General features: G+C 36.5%; 4 protein-coding genes across 4 annotated transcripts; 2 read left to right on the top strand and 2 right to left on the bottom strand.

Moving 5' to 3' along the window:
- Window positions 1–2,022: 2,022 nt before the first annotated feature.
- Window positions 2,023–16,183, bottom strand: LOC130629693 (RING finger and CHY zinc finger domain-containing protein 1-like). The gene is made up of 11 exons (XM_057443002.1): window positions 15,969–16,183; window positions 6,537–6,631; window positions 5,963–6,082; window positions 5,616–5,734; window positions 5,379–5,457; window positions 5,156–5,200; window positions 4,944–5,002; window positions 4,729–4,758; window positions 4,186–4,306; window positions 3,378–3,401; window positions 2,023–2,853 (listed from the first exon to the last, which is right to left on the bottom strand). Exons 2-11 carry the CDS (start codon window positions 6,579–6,581, stop codon window positions 2,578–2,580), a joined length of 918 nt encoding a protein of 305 aa, XP_057298985.1. The 5' UTR covers window positions 6,582–6,631; window positions 15,969–16,183; the 3' UTR covers window positions 2,023–2,577.
- LOC130629694 (splicing regulatory glutamine/lysine-rich protein 1-like) lies at window positions 7,064–8,485 on the top strand. The gene is made up of 3 exons (XM_057443003.1): window positions 7,064–7,612; window positions 7,925–8,038; window positions 8,238–8,485. The coding sequence occupies exons 1-3, from the start codon at window positions 7,568–7,570 to the stop codon at window positions 8,322–8,324; spliced, it is 246 nt and encodes an 81-aa protein (XP_057298986.1). The 5' UTR covers window positions 7,064–7,567; the 3' UTR covers window positions 8,325–8,485.
- Window positions 9,999–11,574, bottom strand: LOC130629848 (uncharacterized). Its single transcript, XM_057443216.1, has 3 exons — window positions 11,146–11,574; window positions 10,149–11,004; window positions 9,999–10,099 (listed from the first exon to the last, which is right to left on the bottom strand). Exons 1-3 carry the CDS (start codon window positions 11,572–11,574, stop codon window positions 9,999–10,001), a joined length of 1,386 nt encoding a protein of 461 aa, XP_057299199.1.
- LOC130629847 (uncharacterized) lies at window positions 13,929–15,759 on the top strand. Its single transcript, XM_057443215.1, has 3 exons — window positions 13,929–14,886; window positions 14,952–15,067; window positions 15,142–15,759. Exons 1-3 carry the CDS (start codon window positions 13,929–13,931, stop codon window positions 15,757–15,759), a joined length of 1,692 nt encoding a protein of 563 aa, XP_057299198.1.
- Window positions 16,184–17,145: the final 962 nt, after the last annotated feature.

Below are 17,145 nucleotides of genomic sequence, written 5' to 3'. Positions count from 1 at the left end.
TAGTATGCTCGGGAACAGATCTGCAAATTTGACGACAACAAACAACGCAACAAAATACCACGAGCAACTTCGCCGCCAAAACTGGTCTCATAAAACGAGTTCGGGTTCCAAATACACTATTTGCGCTTTCTGCCGATATAAAAAGTAAATAGCACCCAGGGGCAGGTAAAAGTGATGGCTTTGTAGTAAAACGTTTGTGAGCTGAAACCCTGGCTACGTCAGTCATACTAGAGATTATAAAAGTGTGAATCAATCCTTTCTGATTAGCGTTCAGCAAGAGAATAGGATTGATATCTTGGGCGGTTGTCTCGTTAAGCGAGTGTTGCGCTTGCACGCATTTCGTAACTTAACTGGGAACGAACTTCAAATGCACTAGGTTCCTCTTTGCAGAACCTTCATTGATAACATTAGGAAGTGAAGATGCTATCCTGGGTAGATAATAATAATGTTGACTAAAGTTTTTAAAACGAATTAAAATATAAAACTGTGTACTAGAATCATTTTCTAACTTCCTTCCCCGGGCTTTTTAGTCTCTTATCGGCGTCGCGCTTAATGACAGTCCGATGAAAAATGTTCGTTTTTAGATACACAAAAAGAAAGAAGTCCTGGGATCGAAATTGAGTCATTACTTACCAACAAAATCTCCGGCATCGATTCAACCGGTTTGACCATCAAAACTTAATCCACGATCGTCAAGTTGTTGAATTCCGCCATTTACAACCATTGGTGGAGTGACTGGTATTGTTTGATTGTATATATAAGCTAATGGCCAAATATATGCTGGCAAAACAGCGCATGAAGTTCGAGGTATTATACAACATAGGAAAAATAGACATATATGCATCCATTTCAACGAATTTTTTCTTAGTCTTTTATCTGAGGTAAGCAACTTTGTTTGCGCGTTGCATCCACACAGACGTTTAGTATAAGGTTCATCCAGTTTCCTCGCTATACTTTTTTTTTCTTCACGTAACATTGTGCGTTAATATAACATAACCCCTGCGTCATAACCGCATTGCCTCGCCCTACTACTAAGGTGATCAAAGCCACACAAACTCGTTTTGCTTCTAGCATATATTTCACTTTATTTGAATGTAGGTCGCCATTTTCTTTTTCTTTTTTTCAGCAAGTTTCCTTAGAAATTATTTTATTATTGCAAAAACGTTTGCTGGGTAGTGTTGTTCAAACGACAATGTTTGCTGCGTAATTGTGCAACGCATGTGTTTTACGCACCGAGATTAATATAAAACGGACGTGAACCTAGTATCTACATCCATTCTAGAAATTGCCTATCATTCAGCAAACTTTCCTATCATTTAGCGTAAGCGTATAAAAACCAGTACGGGTTGCATAAAACGGTTCATTGCAGAATCTACATTTTTCTGCCTGATTGAAGGTTGGTTGCACAGAATCTGTAGTCGCAATGTTTATAAGTTTCGATAATTTATTCAGAAGGATGGCCAACTTGCAGCATGTATATTTGCAACTATAAAACACTGCTGGAATTGCAAAGAATATAAAATAAAAAAGAGGAAATAATACACTATAATATAAAGATATAAATATAATATAAAACAGAATAAAATAAAACGAAAAACAAGGTTTCTTTTTTAACCATCCTCGGGGTTTCTATCATCCACGGGGTTAGAACTTGCAAAATTCCGCGAACTACCCTTTTTACAAATATCTCTTTTTTCTTCACAAAACACAAGATGTGGCGAACTTTAAATAGTGAATGTTAGCACTCTTTTGGTTATTAAAATCAAAATCAGTTTTTTTGAATTTTTTTCAGTAATAAGTCTATCAGAAATAAACACCAATAACTTTCTTTTGATTGGTTAAAAGAAGGAAGCAGCAAAAAAAGTTTGCAATTACTTTTCGACGAAGCAAATATTTCGAATGCGATCTAGCCTTTCGATTCGCCTCGTGGAAACACGCTATATTTACTACACCGCTGTATAGTATAAACTGAACAAAGCTTTTCCGCAAATTATAACGAATCTGCCAAAAACTGAGGACAAATTTTGAAGAAAACTCAATATTTTAGATTTCAGACCGTAAAACATTCAAAAATAACAGTAACTGATAAACTTTCCGTATACACTTGCTCTACGAATGTTCCCTAGCAGTATTTGAATGTTCGCTAGCCGTATTCGAATGTTCGATAGCTGTTATTCGTATTTTCGCTAGCAGTTTTCGTATGTTCGATAGCTACTATTTGAATGTTCGATAGTTTGTCGTACATTTATAGGTGTTTATAAATTCACTTTATACATTGGCTAATTGTTAGGTAATCGTATGTCCTCTAGCTGTTTTCGAATGTCCGATAATTGTTATTTGTATATTCGCTAGCTGTTTTCGTATGTTCGCTAGCGGTTTTCGCATGTTCGCTAGCGGTTTTTATATGTTCGCTAGCGGTTTTTGTATGTTCGCTAGCCGTTTCCGTATGTTCGATAGCTACTATTCGCATGTGCGCTAGAAAGCTGCTATTCGTATATTTGCTAGTTTGTCGCACATTTATAGCTGTTTCTAAATTCGCTTTAAACATTGGCTAATTGTTAGGTTAATGAATGTTTGTTAGCTGTTATTAGAAGGATCGCTTTCGTTTCGTGTAATCGTCTCCTCAACTTGTTCATTTGTTTCGCATTCTTCACTATCTAATCTCTCGATAGCATCACTCTCCTCCACGCTAACAGTTTCCCACGAATCCTCGTGATCCGATGCAACAGACAACTCCGTCATATCGTCCAACGCTTCTTCCGGCAGAGGATCGTCACCGCCTATTCGTGTCGTGTTATAACCACCGCACGTTTGACATTTTAATCCGATGACGTGAAACACAACTTTGCTTTCCTTGTTAAAAAAGAAAGAAAGAATATTATAGGTCTACTTCCAAACCAATGTAAGTGACCTTGCTGATAGAAATTCTTGAAGGACTAAGATCACAATTTTTGCGGAACAAATTTTGAAGACCTAATTTTTGTAAATGGAGGCTGTCGTGACAAAAATTAGAAATCAGTGCCGTAAGCACGTTTTAAAAAACGCAAAAACCCAACATTTCCTCGATTAACGTAAGTCACAGAAGAGAAGTATTTTTTGTTTTTTGTTTTGTTTGTTTGTTTGTTTTAGGTGAAAATAAAATAAATCTGCAAATTCAAACTTCTTTTCAATAATATTCCCTGCAAGATTTTGTTTCTTTTCACAGGTAATGCCTTATCAAAAAAACAAAAAAAAACACGAAACTTATTCTAGTCCTTAGTAAACGAAAAGTCTTCCTTTCAATGAGTAACCATGGCAAGTGAGAAATAGAGTCAAATATTTCGAAAGAGAAATTCTGTTAAAATGATTGTGAAAGTTTGAAATAAAATGATTCTTACTTTATGGCAGTCTCGACACAATATCTGAAAAAAATTAAAAAAATACAATATAAACAGAAGGTAAAAAATAAAGAAAAAACTTCAACAGTTATATTATTTCTGGAACTTTATAACACACTAATAACGTTAAGTTGGCTTTTGCCTCCAGCGTCTCAGGCACGGACAGTCGTCCGCCGTTTTTTGAGCATCTCAAACGAAAAACTCTCGCAAAAACAATATGTTTTATAAACACGAGTCAATGAATATCAGAGGGTTTTTTTGTAAGTAAGAATCATTAGTTAAGTCAAAACTAACTACAAGCTTAAATTTCTGGATAACTCTCTGTATACTCATAACATAAACATTATAACTTTGAGCTCTGGCTATTTTTTTATTTTTTTTTGTTCTGCAACGAAATTATCAATAAATTTTATAACCGAAGCTAACGAGCATTGTAAAGGCCATATATTCGGGTTTTTTTGGACAATAAAATACATTTTATTTCATGTTTTTTGAAATCCAACTTCAGTAGCGTTTAAGAGACAATCTTTCAAAACTAAACAATTCTATATGCATCATATTTATACCAAGCACACTCCAGAGCATCAAAACGTTAAGGATGGTTGGATGACCCTTGTCCCCACGTTTCTATGTTGGACCTGACTAAACAGCTGACAAAAAAACTCCAAATCAAAATAGGGTGACCGGTCAGTTTTTCTATTTCAATTACTGCAATTTCGTAACAACACAGAACAATCCTAAAACTGTTTATAGTTCAACGTCTTCCAGGGAACATTTCAATACATTCGATACAGCTAAAAAAACTCACATTGACGTGATATTCTCGATACAATTCTGGCATGGGAGTTTCCGATATAATCCTGTCCAGATGCTCCCAGTGCGATGACATATCAACTAAACTTTTATTACATGTCGGACAACTGGTTTGCCTAAAAATGGATAACACATACTTTGTTTATCTTAAAAGTTTTAACAATTATTTACCACATGGATGGAATGCTTTTTTATAACCATGATATTTATAAGCATCCGTAGGCTTAAATTTGGTCATTTTTAGGCATATGCTAAACATTATGTGAAGCCTAAGAAAATGTTGTGAAGAGTTTTCATGTTTTTCTTTTTATTCTTTATGTCTGAATTAACTAGTATGTGGTTAGATTTAAGTTGTAATTACTGATATCCAAAATTTAAATGCAATATTTTTTTTTTAAAATAAGCATATTTTGAGCCTAATCATGTGTTTTCCTGAAGTTTATCGCTTATAAAAAAACATGTTAACGTTTCTGATGAACAAAATGTTCACAATCGAAATTCTTTATATACTCGTATACATTTACGTCATGTTACTTACCCATGTTGTAGCATACCTTCGAAGCATTTCCTGCAAAGAAAGAAAACTTTAAAATGTGAGACAGCCGAGGAAAAATAACCAGAAAGACGTTTTGTAAATTTAATAGGGACAAATAAGTAAATTAGTAATGTTTTTGTTTCTACGACATTATGAACGTAACTCACGTAAATATATGCAAAAAGAATATATAAAATATAAACAAATATTGCTCTCACCGATGGATAAGATGGCCGCAACTGGGAACATGACATGACATTCGAGAAGTATGCAAATCCTGAAAAAAGGATTAAAAAAATACGGCATTCGTAGGGTATTATTTCCTAGTACGGTATTTCATGTTATCTACAGATGTTAAAATGATTTAACTTCTTGCAAGATGTAGCAAAACAGTCAAGAATATATAAAAATCAAACATGAAGCTACGCACCTCTAAACACACAGCACAGTTTTTTCGAGATACATTCTCCAAACACTGAATATAACAGAAACGGGAAAAAATATTAACAATGTATCAAAAACGATACATAAATCTAAGTTATCCAAACAATGGGCAAAGAAATTGAAATATCTGAGCATGAAATACTTGTTAAGATAGGAGTTTAGTACATCACATAAAGTTAAAATAAATCAGCTTTAACTCCCACGTGTACCTTGTGAGTATCTTTAATACTTTTTGGTAGACACAAACCACATTTTGTACAGTGGAAAAAATTATCCCTGCCACCAACTCTGAAATTCAAAATATGATAAGAACATATTAATAAATAAATACAAAGAGTCAAGCAGACAAATAGATAGACAGACAAACAAGCAGACTGACAGACAAAAAACATACAGATAGACAAGCAGACAGGCAGACCAGTAGAGAGAGACAGACTACTACATACCTACACATCCCACACTCATCACAATGGTACTGTTTTTTATCAACATCATCAAACAACCTGCAGATCAAACACGAGTATTTTCCAAATAATATTCCACAATCAATGCAATGTTGGTTGACCTATACACCAAAACGAAAATCATAAGATCAACAACAACATAAATAAATAACCAAGACACAGCAAAATATATTTTTGAAAACTTCAAAACAATAAAAAATACAGCAGGCAGAAGTTTAAAATTAGCTTTCATGGATCAGAAAAACTCTTGTTAACACTATTTTTGAGCAAAAAATACACTACAATGTTATTCAGAGACAAGCATATTGAACAACTATGCAAGAATGTACCTGTTGTTGTTTTCTGCACTGCATGCAAACAATGTTCTTAACTTTCCTTCTATCTAATACATGACCCTCAGCTTCGTCATGACATACTCGACATTTGTATTCTTTATTGCAACAGGGGGTCTAAAACATTATATAAAAATATGCCGTCAAAGGACATTATGCTAAAAAAACAGTTATCATTCAAACATAAAGTATAAAGGATTTTGAGTGATGATTTAATATCAAACTTCTAAAATTATATTCTGTTTTTTTCTTCCTAAACATGACATTGCCATGGGCATCAATCATGAAAATATGATTAGCCCTTAAATTTAGAATTTTTTTATGTCGGCAATAAAACTGCCGACGTGAGATACATTTCAACTGATTTGCGTCGGCATTTTTTTTTTGGTAATAAAATTTTCAGCTGGCAAAAACTTTCGTCATTCATCTTGTATCGGGGCTAGACCTCACATAAATTCGATGTATTGATCTCCGAAGACGATGATTAACAGATTAACTTGACCAGGTACATTTCAATTAAATGGATAAAAATGACCATTGTTGACCTGTAGTAAAGTAACATATAACATACCAGCAATGCACATTTCCTTTGGTAGTGTTCACATCTATTATCCATGACAGTGTGATTTATTTATTTATTTATTTGTGTTTTGGAATCATAATAATCTAAATAGTATAAGAACAATAAAAGAGGTTAAACATATTTTTTAAACTTATGTGAATTTTCCAGTATTTTATCTCAGATTTTCATGGAGTTTAAAAACATATTTATCTTTGAATGATCAATATAATATACATCATTTATTTCAAACAATAAATTTAATAGTATTAATCCTTCCGGGTCTCTTTTTCTGTTTTTTGTCATCAAATCTTACTTGATCTGGATGGTGAGTGTCAAAATCATGTTCAAAACACTATTTTTCAGACAATTGTGAAATCACAAAACACTAAATATATACTAGTCTTCTTTCAAAAAAAATATTTTATTTGCATATTGGAAAATAATTTTTACAAAAAAAAATGTTTCAAATTTGTTCCAATTAGTTTTAAAAAGTTTTAAATCGCTTCGTTGAATTAAAAATCATTTCGTAATCGTTTCCAAATCGCTTTTAGTGCAACACATGTATATTACACAATTTTTGAAGAAATTAATTATTATTTGGTAATTGATATATTCAATATCTTTATTCTTTATCACAAAACTAACAAAACCACATCATATAGGGAGCAAAAACATCGCAGTAATTTGGTTAAAAAAATTATCAAAACAGGATCCTGGGAAGTTAAATCATCAACATAGCTCATTTTAACACCATCAAAATATGATCGTACAAAGCAAAAACATCAGAGGGAATCATACAAAGTCTAAGTCAAACAAACAATTGGTTTCAAAACTATCAATACGTCTAACTTGTTTAAAATCAAACGTTGTATTGAAAAAATATTTAAATTTATTGATATCCCACCTCCCACCATAACCCCCCCCCCCTGCCTTATATTTAACCACTGCTAGTTTTATGAATAATTTTTGTTTTTTTAGAGGAAATTCCAGAGGAGGTAGAATGTCAGCATTTACTCAACACAACAAACGCATATGCCCAAATGACAGCAAATGGGTACTTATCACAAGCCTTCCCTGTTGAAGATGTAATACCATTTTTATGTTTTTTTTATGATAAAAACAGGGTATTCATTTACAACTTTAACAAAACAGACAATGGCAGACTTCTTGAAGATTTTGGCATATGTGCATCAAATAGGTTAGGTACTAAATTGGCACATGTGGTATTGATAGCACATCTTACTTGACTTATATGTCTGTGGGTAGGTGTGTGGGCATGCTATTGTACACTTTTCTTTAAAAAGCCTGCTGTAGATGCTTCGATTTTTACAAATTTTGTATTTATTCTTAATATTGCAGTTTTGTCAACCCGAATGTTTTATTTTAGGATAATTTAGGTACCCACAAATATACCAGGTTTGCCTCCACCACCGGTGATAACATGCACCACAGATCCGATGGAGTTGGAAGAAATTAAAAGGACAATATTTGTAGAAAACATTCACGACTCGGTATGTCTGCAATGTTGCTTTAAAGTTTCATATATGTTTGCTGATCCATGCGGTACTTTTGATTGGCTTTTCAACCAAATATTTTTAGCGCTTTTCCTAACTTTGATTCATTATCAACTATTTGGTTCTTGCTGGAAATTCCTTATTTGTGGTATAAAGCAAATGTTATTTTTGTTCACTTGTTGATCTCTTTTTCTAGATTACCTCTGAACAGTTAATGGCATTCTTTTCTGGAGTTGGTGAAGTGAAATATATGCGACTTTGTAAATCTGAAGAACAAAAGTAAGTTGATTCGAAGTTAAATTTTTCATTAAACTCACACATAAAAACTCATCATTGTAGAGTACAGTTCTATTGCTGTAGATAGGACAAAAGTTACAAAACATTTAAATATAGTAATAGCTGAAAATATATACAAGCATGAAATGAAAGTAGAACACATATATAATATAAGCAACAACAAAGCCAAGGTAATAACACATCTCTATATAATATTAATAAGCGTGAACAAAATATATAAATACATAGCATAGCTCACAACCTAAAATATGTGAAAACATAGAGGTATATATAATAGCAGCAGGGCGGGAGGAGGAAGAAAAACTGCTAGAACTGAAAAGGAAAACCATGAGGCAACTGTAGCTTAAATACTAGCAAGACTGCTGACCAAAATATATGCTGCTGACCAGAAAAGGCACATAGGTAAATGGTGAACTAACTATGGGCAATACAAACCAGAGTACTGTAGGAAGAAGATCTATATATGTGTGCATTTAAAATATATATTTATGAGTCACTTAAACTCACACATAAAAACTCATCATTGTAGAGTACAGTTCTATTGCTGTAGATAGGACAAAAGTTACAAAACATTTATATATAGTAATAGCTGAAAATATATACAAGCATGAAATGAAAGTAGAACACATATATAATATAAGCAACAAAAAAGCCAAGGTAATAACACATCTCTATATAATATTAAAAAGCGTGAACAAAATATATATATACATAGCATAGCTCACAACGTAAAATATGTGAAAACATAGAGTCCAAATCCAAAGTAGTAGTAGAAAATAAAATAAAATAAAATATGTCATGCAAGGTGTGATACCATAAGTCGTTGGGCAGAAAACCGCTGAGCAAGGGGCATGTGAAGGTAAAGAACATACTATCAGATTTCCAGTCCCCCAATAAGGATATGACATCCAGGGGAACACCTGCCTCTAAAGCCAAGGTGCCCCCACCCACGGCGAAACGAGTGGGTACCATATTGGGAGGTAGAACACCCTGTCAACACTTTTTTCATAACGGACATGAAAGTCCGATATGTCAATATAGTGTTGGGTAGCATCGAGGATTTGCGCCAACAAAAGGCTTGAGCATCAGGCAGAACACCTGGAGTGAGAGAAAAAGCATGCAAAATAGCCCGAACTGACAAAGAGGAGAAGAAGGAATAGCCACCAGTGGAATTGTGCGCTGTCCCAGTTGGATGGTCTTACTCCATCTAACTAGAACGAGAATATGGTCATCATGAAAAGTAAAATCAGACCGAACTAGTTGTTTAAGCGGATTAAATATCGTAGAAGATGCCGGCAATAAATGTGACTTACGGAAGAGACCAAAAAATGAAACTAAACAAACAGCCCAAAATGAAGCATGAAAGCTACAATTTAGGTTAAGGCGAGAACGAATACCAAAAAGAATAGCAGTGGTAATAGGAAGACGTGGCTTGGCCGGAACACCAAGCATACGCTTCATACCTTTTAAAACTGTGGATAGTGTCCAATTGTTGGTTAGAGGATTAGCATATCCCATCTCAAGATGTAGAAGGCCAACAAAATTTAGATACATACAAACTGATTGTGGTAGTAAAAACCTAGCCAGATGGGCAATATATAGGCATAAAAAATCTGTGGAGGCAGGCACAAGTGGCGAAGACATCTGGCTACAAAAACATTCATAAGCCTTGCGATGCGTGCTTTTTTGCATTCTCAGCATAGGTGGCCTGCCGAAAAAGGACAACGTCGTGCACCAACTGCGAAACGAAGGGGGGCAACTCTAGAGGAAGGAGAATACAAAAATTAGCTACCACAGATGGTATACTTACCAATGAGAAAATAATAAGAATAGGCAGACATATGATTGATGGCAACCATATCACAGACTGAAGTCAGTGAGTTGAGCTGCAAAAAGTGCAAAAATGATAATAAGTGTTGTCTTGAATGAAGACGTGATATGTCGTCAGCAAGGACATTCTGAGCACCAGCTACATGGAAAGCCTTCAAACGAAAATTGAAGGTAGCCGATAACCAAAACAACTGACATAAATAGTCCATCATAACAGGGTGATGGGTAGTTCCTTTATTAAGCATAGCAACAGCAGCAGTATTATCGCAGAAGACATGGATAGTTTTGTTCTGCCAAGTGGGAGCCCAGCGAATAGCAGAAAGAACTACACACAGGGCTTCCTTATAATTAATATGCAAAGAGGCAAGAGGGGAATGGTCTACCCATAGATGAGAATAGAACCAATCACCCTCAAAAAAGGCACCAACAGCGTCAGAGCAAGCATCAGTTTGCAGACTGGTAATAGGTCTTTGGTCATAGAAATCGCATTGTCCATTAAACACACCCAAGAACTGATCCCACCAAGCTATATCCCTGTGAAATTCGAGCGTCAAGCGACACTTCGAGGCAGAGGAAGACAAGGTGTTCATCAGATCCAGGACACGTCTCAAGAACGTTCTACCACCATACACGACTTTACAAGCACAATTTAGGCGACCAGCAAGACGTTGCAACTCTTTCTTAGAGGCTCTCTGCTTGGTTAAAAAATGTGACACTACTTCCCTCAATGCATCCAGTTTAGCAGGTGGAAGAGAAAGGGTAAGTGACACAGTGTCAAGCAGAATTCCAAGAAAAGTAAGTTGCTGGCATGGAGGGACCAACTTAGCAGGGCTAAGCTAAAACCCTAGTGCAACAAGTAATTTACAGAGTGTGTTATAGGCCTCATAACATTCAGTCTGTGTTCGGCCAATAACAAGAAAATCATCTAGGTAGACAATAACGAGAGGAAAACCTCATCTTAGCATCATACGACGAACAGATAGTGTAAGCCGATGAAATATTCCAGGAGCACTTCGACCTCCAAAAGGAAGTCGAGTATCGACAAGATATGAGTATCGAGTGCTTCCAGAAAACCGCCATTTTAGACCAAGCGCAGCATAGTTTGATGGATGAACAGGTACTGACCGATATGCATGGCGTAAATCAACCTTGGCCATAAAATATCCCTGTTTGATCATAGCACAGGCAATATCAATGTACGTATTGACACCCTTTCCAACTGGCATGGAACAGTCATGTATAATGCGTAACTCGTCAGAGTCAGGTTTGAGGACAGCCCCAAGAGCACTGACAATGGTAGGTTTACATTGAGTAAGAACATAGTTACCAGTTTTAAGTTTATCCAGCAGAGTAGCTTCTACTTTCATATGAGCTGTAGGACTGGTAACAGAAAAGTAGTTATTCATTTCGGCAGGCAATAAATCAGAGTCCTTAGGAAGAAGCTGAAAACCACAGTGAATTCCATTAAAGAGGAAGTCACGATCTGGGTCTTCAGCCAGTTCATTGGTCCATAAGTCAACATTAAGATGAGTGCGAAATTCTGAGGGTAGTCAATTGTCAGAATTGTGGTTTTGTCCAGAATGAGGTTTGCCACAAGCCTGATTACCAATTTTGCGGTTGCAGACGTGGGTGAATTTACATTCTGTTTTCTGGCAACCTTTTTGGCAGTTAAAATTACGACATATTTCCACACCGGAAGAAGTATGTGTAGGAAACCCTGAAGACGATCCTGAGGCAGGTGAACCTGAATTTCCCTTACTTAAGGTACTGGAAGGGTTACAGACAGGAGGGGAGGCCCAACGAGGTATAAGCATCACTTCAAGTAAATGGCTATTGTCAAAGCTCCATGGATAGCCATAAGTGTGCTGAAGAATTCGATATTCATCGTCATACTTTAGCACAGACTCCCAGGTGTACTTTCTAGCCAACTCTAAGATCTTAATGGAATAAGACAAATAGTCACGTAAATCGGACAAGGTTGGCAATCTGGCAGAAGACAATAATTCATAAAAAATTCTCAAATTAGCTAGCTATGTTATATTGTTCCGTGGAAAGAGATTCCAGTCTTGGCTTCTTATTTCCAATGGCCAACAATAGCGTAGTTTGCGAACCAGAATCAGTAGAAATAACTTTCTCCTGCTCCACAGGACGAAGTCGAGACACAAAATCGACTATACGAAGTGGCTTACCATTTTATTTCCCAGTCTTCTGCGCAAGCAGAGTATGAGAGCAAAGCTCGATAACCCAAAACCCAAACAAGGAAACCTTATTGTAATAGAACCATCCATTTTATTAAATTTGGCTAAAGATGCTCTTTGTCTAATCGGTAACGCCAACCAGCAGCTAAATCAGTATCGAAGAGTCGGATTAATCGGTGCAATGCCTCACCTAAAAGGATTGGCAAAGGATGTGTCTGAAGAAGACTTGTTGCTGTTTGGAGAGATTTGGACAAAAGAATCCAATCATTGCAAGATGAGGAGAAAACTAGCAAAGTGCTCTCACGACCATCTACACCATATTCAAAAAATAATTTTAAAAAGTACAAACAGCCATCCTCCAGTTATTCCTCCTCTGCAAAATATAACCAGTCAAAAAACGAGAAGACCTTCTCAAAAGATCGAAACCACTCCCTGAGAAGGTACACTCAAACCCTGAAGTACAAAGGGTACAAAGGGAGAACACAATGGTAGGTAAAGACCTTGTTGTTGCTGACCTTGAGTTAGCAGTTAGGCGTTATCAAGCTTTTAATACTCACAAATTTTTGGAAGTTTGGAGGACTATCACTTCAAACCAGTATATTCTAGACATAATTGAGCATGGGGTTGAAATTGAATTTATTATTGTCCCAGTGTCATCTTACCACCCAGTGAAGTTTTCACAAAAAGATTGTATAACTATAAGTAAGGAAATTCAACAACTTTTACAAAAGAAGGCAATCCAGCAGGTACAAGCAACAAATAACTGTTTTCTTTCATGTATATTTATTGTCCCTAAAAAAAGATGGTAGCTCAAGAATGATTATCAACCTTAAACAGTTAAATAGATCTGTCAGATATCGCCATTTTAAAATGGAAACACTGCAAGATGTTTTATGTCTTATCAAACCAGGTGTTTGGATGGGAAGTATGGACTTAAAGGACGCATACCACAGCATCCCTTTTCATATTGACTTCCAAAAGTTCTTAGCTTTTTCTTGGGATGGACAGTTTTACCAATTTCTAGCTTTACCCTTTGGATTTGGTCCAGCTGTTAGGATCTTCACCAAAGTTCTTAAAGCACCCTTTAAAGTACTAAGAGGGGCAGGTCATGTATCTGTTGTATATATAGATGATTCTTATTTGCAAGGTGATACTTATGAATCATGCCAAAGAAACATTACGGCAACTGTCTCACTTTTGAGCAGCTTAGGATTTACTGTACATCCAAACAAGTCAATTCTTGTGCCTACCCAATGTATGGTCTTTTTAGGGTTTGTGTTAAACTCTGCTCAGATGACAATAGCCTTAAGCGAGGAAAGGGTCATAAAATTAAAGTGGCTATGTAAGGACTTGCTGTACATGCATCACCCCACAGTTAGGTTTGTTTCCAGGGTTATTGGAACATTAGTTTCTGCCTTTGATGCCGCGAAGTATGACAAGTTACATTACAGGTCCTTGGAGACAGATAAGAATCTAGCACTCAAACTATAGGCCATGGAAATTTTGATTCAAAGGTTTTTATTTCAGAGTTTTCTATTAAGGATTTACAGTGGTGGCTCACAATGGCTCAGTTTACCAGACCTATACAATTGCCTAAAATTGATCTTATTTTATCCTCTGATGCTAGTCTTCAAGGATGGGGTGGCACTGACGGAAACTCTCAAATAGGGGGGCGTTGGTCTGAAGGAGAATTACCTGAGCATATCAATACTTTAGAGTTGTTAGCTGCATTTTTTACACTCAAAGCCTTCTTGAAAATAAGACATTATAGACATGTTCAGTTAAGATTGGATAACACCACAGCTGTGGCCTACATAACAAAGATGGGGGGCCTTCACTCCATTGCTTGTAATAAATTGGCTGTTGAAATATGGGATTTTGCTAGAACATGTGATGTTTGGTTATCAGCTTGTCATATACCTGGTGTATTAAATACTATAGCTGATTATAAATCAAGACAATTTCAGGATAACATTGAATGGTCCTTGAATGTAAAACAATTTAACATAATTTCCGACATTTTTTGGAAATTTGATATTGACCTTTTTGCATCCAGACTCAATGCAAAATGTGAGGATTATTTTTCTTTAAGACCTGATCCAGATGCTAAAGCTGTAAATGCCTTCGCTCAGACCTGGTCGAATTTAAACTTTTATGCCTTCCCACCATTTAATTTGATTGGAAAAGTTCTTGCAAAGATAAATATAGATCAAGCCACAGGCATTCTTGTAGTTCCTTTCTGGTCTTCGCAGCTTTGGTTTCCTCAAGCAATTAATATGTTATACAGGACACCTGTGTTATTTCCTCCTTCATCTAAATTATTGTTTCTACCGGGAACAAAAAGACAACATCCTCTACACCAAACCTTGTCGCTGCTCATGCTGCCTGTCTCCGGGAATCGTTACAAGGTAAAGAGCTTCCATCAGACACTGTCGATATCATTGCAGCATCATGGAGAGAAGGTACCCAGAAACAATACTCGGGTCCAATCAGACGATGGATACAATATTGCACTGGGAGGTCGATTGATCCCTATCATCCAAATGTGAAAGATGTGTTAATACACCTTACTGAATTATTCAAAGGTGGGTCTGGATATAGTGTTTTATGTACAACTAGAAGTGCTATTGCTTCAGTTGTTTCAATCAGTGGTTACAGTTCTCTTTCAGAGCATCCATTGATAAGTCGTTTTATAAAAGGAGTTTTTAATATAAGACCAAGTACCCCCAAATATCTTTAATATGGGATACAAATGTTCATTTGACTTATTTAAAGTCTCTTAGTCCTAACAAAGATTTATCCTTTAAGGATATTAACATCAAGCTGGCTTGTCTCCTTACTATTTTAGCAGGTCAAAGAGTTCACAGTGTCCATAATATATCTGTTCCGTATATAGATTTGACAGACGATGTGATGCTATGTCACTTACCTGGCTTGCTTAAAACAACACGGCCTAAAAAGACTGATAGGACCCTGATGTACAGGGCATTCCCTTCTGACCCAGATTTATGCCCACTCCAATGTACCAAAGCCTACCTGTCAAAAAGAGAACAATTGATATCTAAGGAAATTGCTCCGCTTTTTGTAACTTTTGGGAAACCTCATCATGCTGCCTCTAAGGATACACTATCAAGATGGATAAAATCAGCTATGACCTCAGCCGGTATTGATACCAGTGTTTTTTCCCCAGGCAGCTGTCGTTTAGCCTCTGGGAGTAAAGCAAAAAGTACCGGGGTACCTCTAGATGTCATTTTAAAGTATGGTACTTGGAGTAGGGATTCTACCTTTTATCGTTATTATTGTAGAGATGTTATTGGTAGTGTGACAAGTCTTCATGATCTTGGTGCCTCGCTCTTGGACTCAGTTATGGAAGCGACAAGTCATGAATCTTAGTTTGCGTTCTTTTTAACATTTACATACTGATTGTAACATTATATTGTTAAAAGAAGTTTGCTCAGTTATTCAAATTTTCTTTATCTTATCCTTCTCACCCTTTGTTTTGTTTTCACCACACTCGCTGGCCGCGTTTATGCTTTGAAGTCTCATACTCTGCTTGCGCAGAAGATTGGGAAATAAAATTGAAGGATTAATCGAGTACTTACGTATGATGAGTGATCCAGATTTTATTTTCCAAATCTTCTGCGTAAGCATGAGGGTGCCCTGCCCTCCCTGCCCTATGCCTTTTTGGCTTTAGCAGGTACACTCGGCCAGCGAGTCACGTTCTGTCTTCAAAGTAGGATTTTGGGTTATCGAGCTTCGCTCTCACCCTCATGCTTACGCAGAAGATTTGGAAAATAAAATCTGGATCAATCATCATACGTAAGTACTCGATTAATCCTTCAATTTCCAGTGTTGGAAGAAAGTGCAGGGCGCAGAAACAATTCTGAACTACGGTCTTCTTGCTGGCGAAAAACATCCGATAGGGAGCGTGTTTGTTGTTGTGACAAGACAGTGCGATTGGTCAACAAATTGGCGGACTGTTGCGGAGCATGCAGGGAAGCAAAGCAAGATGGCGGTTGTACGTCAAGAGGTGAAGGGCGGAGATTGTCTTGGACACGATTGGTTGGATTTACAGTTTGCTGCAACGGGGAAGTGCTTAAAATTTGTGCTGGGCAGGCATTTCTGGAAGAAGCTGAGCGAAGCCTAGCTAATTCTGATTGTCGAACAGCAATCTGATTAAGAAGGTGTTGCTCTTCTGTTTGTAAACTTTCCCTTAGGGATAGCTCTTCCTGTTCTAGGACAGCCAGCTGATTTCGAAGAGCAGCTAGCTGAGACGGTGAAGAAGATTTGTTTGGGTTGTTTAGGTGAGACTGCAGAGGCGAAGATCTTTGGATTGAAGACATTGGGTTATTAGCGATAGTTGAGGAAAGTGTTGAAGCAGCTGATGTGACAGTGTTGGTAGCGCTAGAACGACGACCTGGACAGTGACGACTGGGAATACCAAAGTCGTGTAGAGCCAGAAGTACCTTGCAGCCAGGACATTTTGGGATACGTTTCTTTTTGAGTGTGGACGATTCCTCAAGAGCGACAGACATTGCAGCAGATTGGAAGGTTTGAGAAGTTGAATCTTCATCTTCTGAGCCATCTGGCGTTTGAGTAGGTGAGATAAAATATAACAGCATCCATATAGGTGATAAATTCATGTTTAATTAGCCAAAGATTGGTTTGATTGCAAATTGATTGATTAGATATAAGTGGATTAATAAGCAGCAGACATAAGCATAAGAAAAACTGCTAGAACTGAAAAGGAAAACCATGAGGCAGCTGCAGCTTAAATAC

The sequence above is a fragment of the Hydractinia symbiolongicarpus genome, chromosome 2 (genome assembly GCF_029227915.1).
Source record: "Hydractinia symbiolongicarpus strain clone_291-10 chromosome 2, HSymV2.1, whole genome shotgun sequence".
NCBI classification, from domain to species: domain Eukaryota; kingdom Metazoa; phylum Cnidaria; class Hydrozoa; order Anthoathecata; family Hydractiniidae; genus Hydractinia; species Hydractinia symbiolongicarpus.
The sequence above is the reverse complement of the archived record's forward strand: the minus strand, read 5'-3'. Positions and strand labels throughout refer to the sequence as shown.